Source organism: Cavia porcellus, unplaced genomic scaffold, assembly GCF_034190915.1.
Source record: "Cavia porcellus strain 051 isolate PalLab524CR breed Dunkin Hartley unplaced genomic scaffold, mCavPor4.1 scaffold_4, whole genome shotgun sequence".
Taxonomy (NCBI): Eukaryota; Metazoa; Chordata; class Mammalia; order Rodentia; family Caviidae; genus Cavia; species Cavia porcellus.
In genome coordinates, this window is record NW_026947487.1 from 107,181,688 (window position 1) to 107,194,645 (window position 12,958).

General features: G+C 43.8%; 1 protein-coding gene across 2 annotated transcripts; it reads left to right on the forward strand.

Moving 5' to 3' along the window:
* Positions 1–5: 5 nt before the first annotated feature.
* Gabarapl2 (GABA type A receptor associated protein like 2) lies at positions 6–12,521 on the forward strand. 2 transcript variants are annotated; one of them, XM_003471995.5, is made up of 4 exons: positions 6–184; positions 520–575; positions 2,123–2,295; positions 11,894–12,521. In XM_003471995.5, exons 1-4 carry the CDS (start codon positions 151–153, stop codon positions 11,982–11,984), a joined length of 354 nt encoding a protein of 117 aa, XP_003472043.1. In that variant the 5' UTR covers positions 6–150; the 3' UTR covers positions 11,985–12,521. The 2 variants fall into 2 exon arrangements, with proteins under 2 accessions (XP_003472043.1, XP_023421727.1); XM_023565959.2 differs by having other exon boundaries at positions 18–184; positions 11,757–11,926.
* The last annotated feature ends 437 nt before the right edge of the window (positions 12,522–12,958 follow it).

The window sequence follows — 12,958 nt, forward strand, 5'->3', positions numbered from 1 at the left end:
GCCCCCAGCCAGTTGCTAGGCTTGGGCAGCCGGAAGTCCCGCCTGTCGTGTAGTCTCCTCAGACTCTGCCGTCGCCGCTGTTGTTGTTGTGGTCGGTTCGCTGAACTTCACGGCTCAGAGAGCCGGCTGGGTCCACTCCCCTCCGCCGCCATGAAGTGGATGTTCAAAGAGGACCATTCACTGGGTATGTGCTAGACTGCCGGCGGGATGCGGGGGCTGGAGCGGCGGGTGGGCCCCTCCCCCACTCGGGCCGCTCTGGGCCAGATCGGTCGGGGCGGATGCCGCGCTCTGGGCTTCGGTTGCCGAGGTCCTGCTATCCCGGGTGGACGTCCGCTGACTTGTTGCCACCTTTCACGGGATTTTCGGGAGCAAGGGGACGCGAGACGGCGGCTGAGAGGACGCTTGAACGGGGGCTCGCTGCGTGCGCAGGTCGCGGCGGGGAGGAGGGTTGGGGGCCCGGCAACGAAGAACCAGCCTGCTGGCAAGTGCGACAGTCAGCCCGATGTGTTTCTCTTACAGAACACAGATGCGTAGAATCCGCGAAGATCCGAGCGAAATATCCTGATCGAGTTCCGGTGAGTGTTTGGACTCCCCGCCCCCTCACCCCGCTGTCACCCCTGTAGTCTAGGAGCGGCGGTAGAGCCCTGTGTCATTCAACAGTTGACTTTGAGGTTCCAGTCCCAGTTACACCAGCAGACAGGCGGGTTTGTCTAGGGGTCGGGTCGACCCGGGCGTGATGGGTTGGGGCTGGTGCTGTTCCGATGCCCCAGTGCTGAATCTCCCGATGTAGGCCAGCGAGCCGCCTGCTGCCTTGTGGGCTCCCTCACCAATTATGTAAGGAACAATGTTCTAGGACAGGGCAACAGTTCACTGCCACTTTTGGCAACGGTGGTGGAGGGAGACTCATGTCTTGTGAGTGGTACCTTAGACTTAGAACGTCCCTCTTTTTTTTGTCTTTTTGAGACAGGGTCTCACTATGCAGTTCAGGCTGGCCTTGAGCTCACTTTGTAGCCCAGGCTGGTCTCCAACTTACGACGATCCTCCTGCCTCACCCTCTCGAGTGCTGGGATTACAGGCATGAGCCACCATGCCCGGCTTAGAACATTCCTTTTTTAACTGAATATTTTAACAAAGATCCTCCTGCCTCACCCTCTTGAGCTCTGGGATTACAGGCTTGAGCCACCATTCCCGGCTTAGAACATTCCTCTTAAACTGTGAATATTTTAATTTCTGGGTTTCTTTTCAAAGATCTGAAAAGCCACTGAAAACCACTTTTGCCTTTAATCAGTAAATCTGATTTTATGTTCCTTTTTGTTGGGGAGATAAGTCTTTGTTATTCTTTTTGATCTTTAAAGGATACCAAAACATGTTACTGTAGCTCTTTGCTTGTAAACAATTTCTTTTGGGAGGAAAGGGGAGAAATTCAAACTCTGTTTAGAGACAAGCAACAGGCCAAGCCTGAGGTAGATCTCTGAGTTTGAGGTCAGCCTCAACTGCACCGCATAACAAGACCCTGTCTCAGACAAAACAAAACAAAATGCAACGGGCCAAATGAAGGATTTGGTTTTTGACTAGCTGGGATTACCAGACTTTACTTTTAGTCCATTCATTCTTTTTTTTTTTTTTTTTTTTTTTTTGTTTCTTGGGATCATAATCTCTGTAGTAGTGTGGGTCCGTTCGGGGATCCTGCAATAACAGGTTGCATATGAAACTCACATATATTCTTGTGTCTGTCCAGGGAAAATGATTTTTTTTTTCCATTTTTAGACAGGGTCTTACTCTGTAGTTCAGGCCGGCCTTGAACTCACTATGTAGCCGAGGCTGGCCCCCAACTTGAGGTGATCTTCCTGTGTGTGTGCCCTGCCACGCCCACCAGCAAGTGCTGTAGTCATGGATGAGAGATATAATTGACCACAGAAAAGCATTTATGGTTTCTGGGTAACATACTTACATTAATTTTTAATCTTCAGAATGTGTGGTTTATTTAGCCATGGACAAATTTTCTCATGCTATGCAGTGTCCCATGTACTTGTCTACACTTTGTCCATCAGTTTCCTGTCTGTGTGAAGCCAGAACCTCTCACTTTAGAAAATCCAGGCCTGATTTATGTTTACTTTCCCAGGTGATTGTGGAAAAAGTCTCAGGCTCTCAGATTGTTGACATTGACAAACGGAAGTACTTGGTTCCATCTGACATCACTGTGGCTCAGTTTATGTGGATTATCAGGAAAAGGATCCAGCTTCCTTCTGAAAAGGCAATCTTCCTGTTTGTGGATAAGACAGTCCCACAGTCAAGGTGAGATGTCTTTAGTAGATATGCTTTTGGGTGTTGGAACATTTGCTTGCCTGCTTATAGAAATCAAAACTTTAGGGGCTGGGGATTTAGCTCAGCGGCATAAACGCCTGCCTTGCAAGCAGGCAGTCGTGAGTTCGATTCCTGGTACCGATAAAAAGGAAAAAGACAAAAAAAAAAAAAAAAAAAAAAAGAAATGAAAACTTTAGAAGTCTGAAACTCTTAAGACTACAAATCTGGATTTTATGTTCTCTGATATCAGTAGGTCCAGGAAATAATTAATGGCAGCAATACATGCTTGTACACTTTGGATTTGGAAAATAGAACATGGCTTCAAACTTAGAAGAAAAAGCCGGGTGTGGTAGCTCATGCCTGTAATCCCAGCACTCAAGAGGGTGAGGCAGGAGGATCGTCGTGAATTGGAGACCAGCCTGGGCTACAAAGTGAGCTCAAGGCCAGCCTGAACTGCATAGCGAGACCCCGTCTCAAAAAAAAAAAAAAAAAAACAGAAGAAAAGTAGCACAGCCTCAGCAATATTGCAAGTCAAGTAAATGATGACTTTTTTAGGCTTAAGCCATAGGGAAAACTGAGGCCCAAAATGAGTTTTTTCCTAATGACCCATGAAGTGAGCTCTATTGCTCTCCACCAAGAGCTCAGTTTTAATTAATCCCCAGCCTGTTTGCTCTCTATGTACTGTTTTGAGTGTTGATATCTGCCTGATTCTTCAGTCAATAAAAGTGGAAGTCTTTTATAAATTTAAGGGCTGTGAATGTAGCTTGGTGGTACGGCACTTGCCTGGCAAGCATGAGGCACTGAGTTCAAGTCACAGTACAAAAAAAATTATATATACACACACACACACAGAAAAAAACTTTATATAACTATATATATATAAATATATATATAAATTTAAACCTCTGGCACATCCTGCTTTGACTGTCACTTTGTTTTGATTGTTATGCTGCTTAGAAGCAATCTTTAATTATAAATTGGGGCTTATATCTAGGTAGAGGCATTACAATTCCATTTTCAGTGTAGTTGACAGCCCAGCTTTTAGTCTCCTGTGAAAAAAAGAAAATGGACTGACTAGCTGTCTACAGCCTTGGTCAGGCTTTTCACAGTTCAGATTGGACAGCAAGCCAGATTCTGGAGCCTGCCTCTCCTGTCTACGTAAATTCTTGGCCACATGTTATCCTAGTGAACCAAACTAGGTTTCATGTTACCCTCCAAAGTAATACTTCTAAAAGCAAAGGCTTTCAAAAACCTGGGGAGCTAGTTCAGTTTATAAGAATATATACCTGTTGAAAATCCTTGAAAATTTCAAAAAACATCTAAGACAAATTCTGTACCTACATCTACTAAAGGTGGAAAGATCTGTCTACTTTTTAGTCTAGTTTCTTCTTTCCCAATCTCCTCTACCTTCACTTCCTGATTTTTGGCAGGAAGGTAGCACAGAAAAAAAAAACGGAACCTTCTCTCCTAAGACCAATGTCTAGACAGAGAGCAGAGGCCATGGCCTACCCAGTGAGTTCTGTTGGTCTATTCTGGAAGCTATGGTGTTCTGGGGGCTAAACCTGTCACCTTTGGGATTGTCTGGCCTGGCTTCACAGGCTCAGGAGTGTGTTGCTAGGTGCATCCTGTATCAGGGGAGGAAACTTGAGGCAACCATGGTCTCTTCAGCTCCCTTACAGTGGTGGGGAGGTCACTTTTCTTTCATACCACCTGGAACTTATAGAGAGCCTTAGCGACCTTTGTTTCTTCCTTCCTAGAGGGTAGCTTAGAGGGAGGAAGCAGGTGACTAGGACTTGTGGCATTGTTTATTTTCCTCATTTCTATCCTTTGGTATTTGAAGGAAATGAAGCAGGCCCTGGAGACCTTAAAATTTCTTTGATGACTCCATCGTAATCTCAAAATTAAAATGGGTATAGGTCTTACCAGCTGCCCTCTACCCTTTATCTTTGAGGTATAAATAAGATTGAAGAAATAAGTAGGATTGGAAGTGAAAAGTGTTTCTCAGGACAGCTGAGGCTACTTCAAGGCCATTTCTTCAAATTCCATTTGCCTTTTTCTCTGGGGAGAATTCATCCTAAAGCTGATTACATATGACTAAGTCAGGATTTTACAAGGTGACCAGGAATTCAACTTCTGACTAAGATGCAGCAGTATCAGCCAGGGCCCCTTTTTCCAGGTCTTCAGCACTTTTGAACCCTGATGATTGCCTTGCTCATTCCTTGAGATAGGATTTTATTATGTAGTCCAGGCTAACTTTGATCTTACCTATATAGCCCACTAGCTTCTGGGATTCTAGTCGTGTGCCACCAATACTTTGTTCATTTTGGGATTTTATTCTTGAAAAAAAGTTTATATATAAACTAATGGTGCATGTGACATTATTAGGCTTTATGCAAATATAATCACCTATAGCCGCACAAAGAAAGTGCTGTAGGGTTGCCTTCCTAAAGCTGATGTGTGATTCAACTTTAGTATCTCCTCCCCAGTGGAGTTTAGCCCCTTCTTCAGCTCTTTCCAGCCTCCTGTAACCTTCACTTAGTGTTTGCAGCCCGTGACTGGAGAAATCAAAGTAGAGAAAGAATGGATCCATGCATGCAGAAGCCCTTGTTCTCCTGTAACTGACACATCTACACACAAGGATCATGGGAGTAACTTCATTTATTTCTGCCTTATAGCTGGACGTGGGTGATAACTGTGGAGAGAGTCATGATTGTTGTTTAAGTTAGTATTGATTACTAGTTCTAGAAACAGTGGCAAGTCCTTAAGAATTCTTCCTGAATTCTTTTAAGTTTTGTTTCTTTAGAAAAGGGGAAAATGAAAAAAAGGGGGGAGGAATCTCAGCTGGGCGTAGTGGTACGTGCTTGTAATTCTCGCATTTAGGAGGCTGAAGCAGGAAGGAGTTTTAGGCCAGCTTGAACTACATTTGGTTTGTCTCGAAAAGACAAACAAAAAAATAAAGTGGTGGGATTTCAACTGCTTTTTCCATTTAGCATTGGAAAGTTCTGTACTCTACCTAGTTAACAGCAGCAGGAATCAGGCCCAACCCAGAAGGGGAACTGTGCCTTGATGCAGGCAGAACTGAGAGAGAACAATGGCCTTTAAGTCAGGTTTCCCAGGTGTGGCTTTAGTGGGAAATCCAGATCTAGCAATGACCTATAGCCATTTTTAGAGCACTAGCAAGAAATCATCTTTCTTCTTCTTTTTTGTTTTTGTTTTTTTTTTTTTTTTGCACTGGGAACTGAACTCAGAACTTCATACAAAGTGCCAGGCAGGTGCTTATGCTGCTGAGCTATGTCCCTGGCCCTAAAAATCTTGTTTATGCCCTGTTTAAAATAGAAACAAGGAATTGGGGTGTGGTGGCACACTCCTGTAATCCCAACATTGGGGGGCTAAGGCTTAAAATATCTGTATGATGTAACAATTCTGGGTAGGGATACCAGTGCCATTTAAGATGATAGTGATAAGTTGCTTCTGAAGCCCTCAGGTCTTTTTGTTTCTTTGGCATGGTGGCACACATCTATAATTCCAGCACTCAGGAGGTTGGGGCAAAAGAATCACCAAGTAGCTCAAGGCCAGCCTGAACCACTTGGTGACCTGCCTCAAAAAAACAAAACAAAAAGTCTTGATGTTGTGAAGTCTTACAGTCTGTTCATTCTTTATTTAGAAATATGCTAAGTTAGTACTTTTGAGTTTTGGGAGGTAAATACCTCTTCAAAAATGGTTTATTTCCACAGAGAAACAGTATCAGAGGGAAATGTGACAAAGAAGAACATGAGGTTGTTCACCTTTAGATTTTCAAACCTATGGATGCCTTTAAGGCTATGTTACTTTCACTTTGCAGCCTGTACCTTCCCAGTCCGAGTGTCCTCTCACAGCACAGCACCCATCCTGCCCGTGGAGGAGAGAGGAGTCTAGAGCTGGTAGAAGCACACAGTGGCCATAGCAGATGGCTGGCCAGGTGTGTGCATCTGCCTAGATGCTTCATGAGTCACACTGGGTCTCCCAGCTCCATGACCTGACCTTGGTACAGAGGGCAGATTCCTTGAGGATTGGACATCCATGAAGTTCTAAGTCAGCATAGCATACTGAGTTTCCCCTCAGTGGCATGCCATTCCAGGTACAGACCCTACCAGAAGTCACCTTCATTACTGGTTAATTCCTCCACTGAAGAAGTGCATTTGCCTGGGTGGAGGAATGAGGAAGGCTTCAGGATCCTACCTCGCCTTAGATCAGTTTTGTGGCTTGCATCAGCCATTGTCTTTTCCCATTTCATTCCCCATCAGACTTCGAGTTTGGAATATGGTGTTGCTCCTTCTCTCCAGCACTGCATCCTCCTGGGATGAGTGCGTGTAATACTTGATGCCACAGCGTTGGGTGTGCATTAATATCACAGACTAGAGGCTATCTTTGGGGGTCTTCCACAGCCACCTCCCTGGAAGGGAGGAAGCCTTGGAGTTGCAGCGCTGCTTGCAAGTCACCCGGCCGGCCAGTAGTCTGGGCAGCACAGCTGGATAGACGTGGCAGCACTGCCTCTTGTGTTTGGGTCCCTATGAGCTACTTAGTGCTGTGTGACTTGGGTCTCTGAGTTCTGAGAGAAAAGATCATGCTCTCAGAGGCTTGTGGAGTGTCTGCTAAACTGGCAGGCCAGCCTCCTGCTCTGTTGCCTGCCCACTGGTTGGGATTTTGTCTCCTTGCACTTCCGCTTGAACATACAGCCATACTTTGGTACTCAGCTGCTTTGTTTTATTGGTACTGGAGATCAAACTCAAAACCTCGTGCTTACCAGGCAAATGCTTGAGCCACTGAGCTAAATCCCCAGCCCCTATTCAGCAGCTTTGAAACATATTGAACTTGGTAGTCAATGCATCTTGACCTGAAAACCTTGTTCTGGTACTCTTTTTTTTTTTTTTTTTTTTTTTTTGAGAGACAGGATTTCACTATGCAGTCCAAGCAGATTTTGAACTCACCTTGTAGCCCAGGCTGCCTTAAAGTCAGAGAGATCCTCCTACCTCAGCCTCCCAAGGGCTGGGATTACAGGCATACACCACCATGCCCAGCTCTGCTACTCATTTTTGTTTGGCACTGAATAAGTAAGCTAGAATTTGTCAGTGTCTGTTACCTTGTATCTCATGACCCTTTCCAGCCTGAACAATTTGTTACTCATTAGCTTTTGGTACCTGGAAGTACCACTGTCTGGTTTTTTTTTTTTTTTTTTTTTGTTCCATACTGGGAATTGAACATAGGGCCTCAGGCATACTAATCAGTCTACCACTGGGCTACATCATCAGCACTTTGGGTTTGTTGTTTTTTGGTTTCGTTTTTTTTTTTTTTTTTGACATAGGTCTTGCTATGTATCCCAGGCCGGCTTCGAACTTGGCATTCTCCTGCCTCACCCTCCATGGTAGCTGAGATCACAGGAGTAGGCTACTGCACCCAGTTTGAATATGGACTCAGTTGGACTTACAACAAGGTTTTGGTTTTGCTTAATTCTGTTTGGGGCCCAATTCTTTTTTTGTCTCCAGGCCAAGTTACCCTGACACTGTGTGGTCCAGTCCCCTCAGTGCTATTTCAAATCATTCCACTGTGCAGCTGTGCCAGCCCAGTTTTATCATACCAATGTCATCTGAAAATCAGGCAGCTGTTGAGCATTGAGCATTGTCAGTTGTCAAGTTTCTGATCTCAACTATAAGGATAAGTTGTACTGCCAGCTCAGTAAATCTTCCCCAGGATTCTGCGTGGTAGAGAAAAAAAGACAGAAGTGTTGGACTCTTGAAGTCATTAGGTACAACCATTAGTTATCATATTAAAGGATTCAAAGGGGAAAGATCCAAGACCCACTGCTTGTTGTGTGGTGCAGAGGCCAACAACAGTGGCCTCCTGAGAGCTTGATGTCCAGAGGATTGGTACAAACGTTTATGTGTCTTAAGAAGTGCTGTTCTGAGGATGATCTCTGGGGAAGGTGCACAGACCATTAAGTCCTTAGAACAGATCTAGCTGCAGTCATTCGTTACCACAAGTCAGTGGTAATATGTTCTAGTTTTGTGATCTGTGGTAAAGTACTTGAGTTTTCTTTGCACTGTGGATCAGGAAAGTACCTACTTCATAAAACCATTCATTAGGAATGAGGGCAGAGTTGATACATGTAACTTACTTAGAACAGTAGTTGGCACATGTGTTGCTATTATAGTTAGAATTATTAGCTTCTATAGTTGCATGAGCACTACTTAAACAAATTGATAAATCCAAGTGTTACATAAAAGGCAGTGGATTCTAAAGGTAGAAAGGGACAAAAGCCGCAAAATTATGGGCTTTTTGTTCTCCCCAAACTGAAGGCTGAGTCTCAACCTGCGTTAGATAGTAGTGTCCCAGGGATCTTTGTTCTTTGTGAGCAGTGTGGAGATTCAGGGATAGGCCACTGGCATATATGGAGCTTCTCAAGTAGGTTTTTTTTTTTTGTTTTTTTGGTTTTTTTTGGTGGTATCGGGGATCAAACTCATGACCTCGCGCTTGCCAGGCATTTATGCCACTGAGCTAAGTCCCTGGCCCTCAAGTGGTTTTCATTTAGCAGTGGGATTTAAGGGCATTGCAGTAGGCTTCTTACCTTCTAGGGAAAGAACAGAATTTCATCTTTCAGGTAAAACCAAACTTGCCATAAGCACTAGGGAGGAGCTGTCTTTGAGTTGAACAGTGTCTGCTACTGTATTTGGTTAGTGGCAGTGGAGAGGTATAACAGCAGGTGCAAGGGCACCCTGGACACCTCATTGAGTGAAAAGAGATATGTGTGGGGCTGGGGATTTAGCTCAGCGGCATAAGCACCTGCCTTGAAAGCAGGCAGTCGTGAGTTTGATCCCTGGTAAAATGAAAAAAAGCCAAAAAAAAAAAAAAAGAGATATGTGTGACGTTAGCTGTAGGGGTTTCCCACTGGCCTTAGTGTGAGGCATCTCATAGAAAAGTGTGGTTTCTCTCTGAGTGGTCCCAGCCAGCCGGCAAAGAATTTGGGGATGCTTCAAAGAATTTGGGGATGCAGTACATGATTAAGCACTTCTACTAATTGCTGGCCGCTCGCTCACTTCCTGATTTGTCAGTCTGCTTTGTAGTCACATGCCCTCTCCCTCCCATCCCCAAAAGGACAGCCATCTTTCTTTTCAAGCATGCTGTCCCTAGAATCATCTCAGGTATTTACAGAAATACTGGTGTCAGGTCCACCTCCACACATTCTAATGTAATTGGCCTAGGGTGGGGCTTGACATGGTTCAAGTTCCCCAGTGATTCCCACTTGCCACAAAGCAGGAACTGCACTGTAGTGAGCTGGTTTCCTCTCCCTCCCACTGCCTTGGCAAGTCCTGTATTGTGGGGTGCTGCTGTTCATTAAAATAACATGGGAATTTCATACATGATTTTAAAGTTTTCTAGTAGCCACATTAAAGAATTAAAAAGATGTGAAACTAGGGGCTAGGGATTTAGCTCAGCGGCATAAGCACCTGCCTTGCAAGCAGGCAGTCGTGAGTTAGATCCCTGGTACCGATAAAAACGAAAACGAAAAAAAAAAAAAAAAAAAAGATGTGAAACTAATTTTAACTACTTAACACAGTGTATCAAAAATGTTGATTCAATGTGTAATAAAAACAGGTATTTTACTTGACACTGCCTTTGAAATCTTATGTTTTACACTTACATCCCAATTAGATGAGTTACATTTCATTTGCCAAATGTAGCTGTGGCTACTGTACTGGACAGCAGTGATATTGGACCTTTCCATCACAGCAGGAATTTTTTTTTTTTTAATCATAGGTACCGGGGGTCAAACTCACGACCACCTGCTTGGAGAGCAGGTGTTTATGCCGCTGAGCTAAATCCCCAGCCCCTCACAGCAGGAATTTTTATTAAATGCTGTTTTATTAAATGCTGTTCTAGGCAGTTCTTATTTTATAAATTCCAGATTAAGAGATCCTCAGAGGTAGCACTGCCTGTATTGCTTTTCTATTTGTTTGTTTTTTGAGACAGGGTCTCACTTTGTAGTATAGGTTGGCCCTGAGCTCACTATGTAGTCCAGGCCTACTTGAACTCACTGCAGTCCTCCTGGCTCAGCCTCTTAAGTGCTGAGATCACTGGCATGCACTACCACCCCCAACAGCACTGTTTTTATTGTATAAGATGCTGATGACACATCATACATTCATACTCATCTACGCTTGAATTACCCTTGAATTTACCCACATATCCACCCAAGCTCAGCTTACAAATGGGACAGAAAGAACAGGAAAGGAAAAAAACACCTTTATGAATATGGCCTCTGTCCCATTTACACAGTAAGTCCCAGTCAGTGTACCACCTTCAAAGCAGCAGGGAAATTATTGCTTCATTGAGTGGAGGCCTGGTTCCTCTTTATCTTCCCCAATGACCCATGGTTCATTGTATCCTATAATTGAAAGCTTTTTTTTTTTTTTTTTTTTTTTTTTTTTTTTTTTTTTTTTGAGACAGGGCCTTGCTGTAGTTTAGGCTGGCCCTGAACTCATGGTGATTCTTCTGCCACAATTTTCCCCAGGGCTGCATGATAGGCATGTGCCACCGTGCCTGGCTAATCTAAGTGTATTTCTGAGCTGTCTGGGCTGGTGACCTTGAATCAGCATCTTACCCTACCACTTGTGTCACAGGACTGTTCAGCATATGTTTGCATGTCCTGCTCATCTCAGATAGTACAGTCACATGACCAAGGCTGGCATGGGGTTGCAGGTGTTACTAGACGCACTCTGGAGCCAGGACAACTGTTTCATGGCAGCGCTAGATTCAGTTTCCACTGCAATCTGTTGTATGGCTTCAGGAAGCCAGCTTCCCACCCACTCATTTAGTTTAAGAAGCCTCTATTTCTGGAGGACTGTTTGGATCCCAGATTCAATGGGAGCTTTTACACACTATGTTTAAGGGAAATAACTTCTCTGTGATGGTGCTGATACAGATCTGGGGGACACAGTCTTATTACACAAGAATGACCCATTTGTGCCTGTCATGTTAAGTCCAATTACAAATCTTCAAATAAACCCATCTGATGTGCTGTTGTTACCAGGGTCCTTCATCCCACATGGGCTCTTCACTTTGCTTAGATTTTCTTTGTCCTGTCCAAAAGAGCTTCAGGGCTAACCATCCAGAGCCGGGTCAAGGAGCTGGCTTTTTTCCTTTTCAGTGGATTTACTTGTAAGGGTGAGACAAGTGGGCCTGCTTCCAGGATAGAGAATAAAGACTGCTTCTAGATTTTTGAGTGTTGTTTTGTTTTGTTTTCGGTGGGGGAGTGTGAAACAGTCATTAGTTCAGACCAGCCTTGAATCAAAGTGGTCATCCTGCCTCAGGCTCCCAAGGCTGAGATGGCAGGTGTGTGTCACCACGCCCACCCTTATGTGTAGTTGTATCTACTGACTCCTAATCTTTTCTTGACTCCATTTCCTTTCCTAACACAGATTGCAGCAGACACTGATACCTGAGTAATTTTTATTGCCTGCCAGCAAGACCCAAACTCCTCATCCTCAGGCCAGCTTTTTCCTCCTGTCAGCCAGACTCAGTTTTCAGTGATTTTTTTTTTTTTTTCTCTTTCAAGCCTAACTATGGGACAGCTTTACGAGAAGGAAAAGGATGAAGACGGATTCTTATATGTGGCCTACAGCGGTGAGAACACATTCGGCTTCTGAGGGCCAGCGCTCGGCTAAGTGCACTGTTCTGCTTGTGTATCTTGTAAATAGCCAGCCGTTTTCAGTTGTTCCACCAACCTCTCCACATAGACCTATTAGTGCATTTGTAACTGGATTTATTTCTTAATATATTGGAAGGTTTTGTTTCCTTAGACTAGTAAATTATCATACAGAGTTTTATTTTGATTTTTTCTTTTGTGCACTGTCCTCATGGCTGTATTCTCCAGAGATCTTGTACCTCTGGGAACAAGTGATGTAGTTTTCTCTGGGAATCATTTAATGAAGGTGTTTCCATAATGACGTGAGACAAGTGCAGTGTTAAAGGGAAAAGGAAGGAGATAATACATTTATTCTGGATTATGTTTGAAGTGTTGGATGGCTAAGTATTAAAAGCATCCAAATTAAATCCTTAGCAATCAGGACACTTGCTTCACTAGATTTTGCCAACTGCCAATCATGTTGGACTGAGCTAATCTGTTCCTCTTTCTGAAATTGTAAAGGTAAATAATTAACAATAAAATTTCCTCTATAAAGGCATTGCAGCATGGCCATGTCCTTTATTCACCTTTGGATGGATCAGAGAAATGGCTTCTACATTTGTCATAGCACAAGAAGGACTTGTAGGGGCCATGGCAACTCAACCAGGGATGGAAAACAGTGGCATTTTCTCTGGGAGGGTGGTGCATATCAGTAATCTAAGTACTTGAGAGGCTGAGACAAGAGGTTGCTGTGAGTGTGAGGCCACCCTGGATTCAGTGGTGAGTTTAGCACCAGCCTGAACTGCATCACTAGGCCCTGTCTCAAAAACCAAACAAAACAACCCAAAAACTCGATAGGGGAGGACAGGGCTTTCTGAATGGTTATTAACCATTATATAAATAAATATATATTTATAATACAAATTATATTTATAATGTATGTGTTTTAAATTTATTCACATGGTCCAGGTATCAAGACTACATAAAAAGGTATTC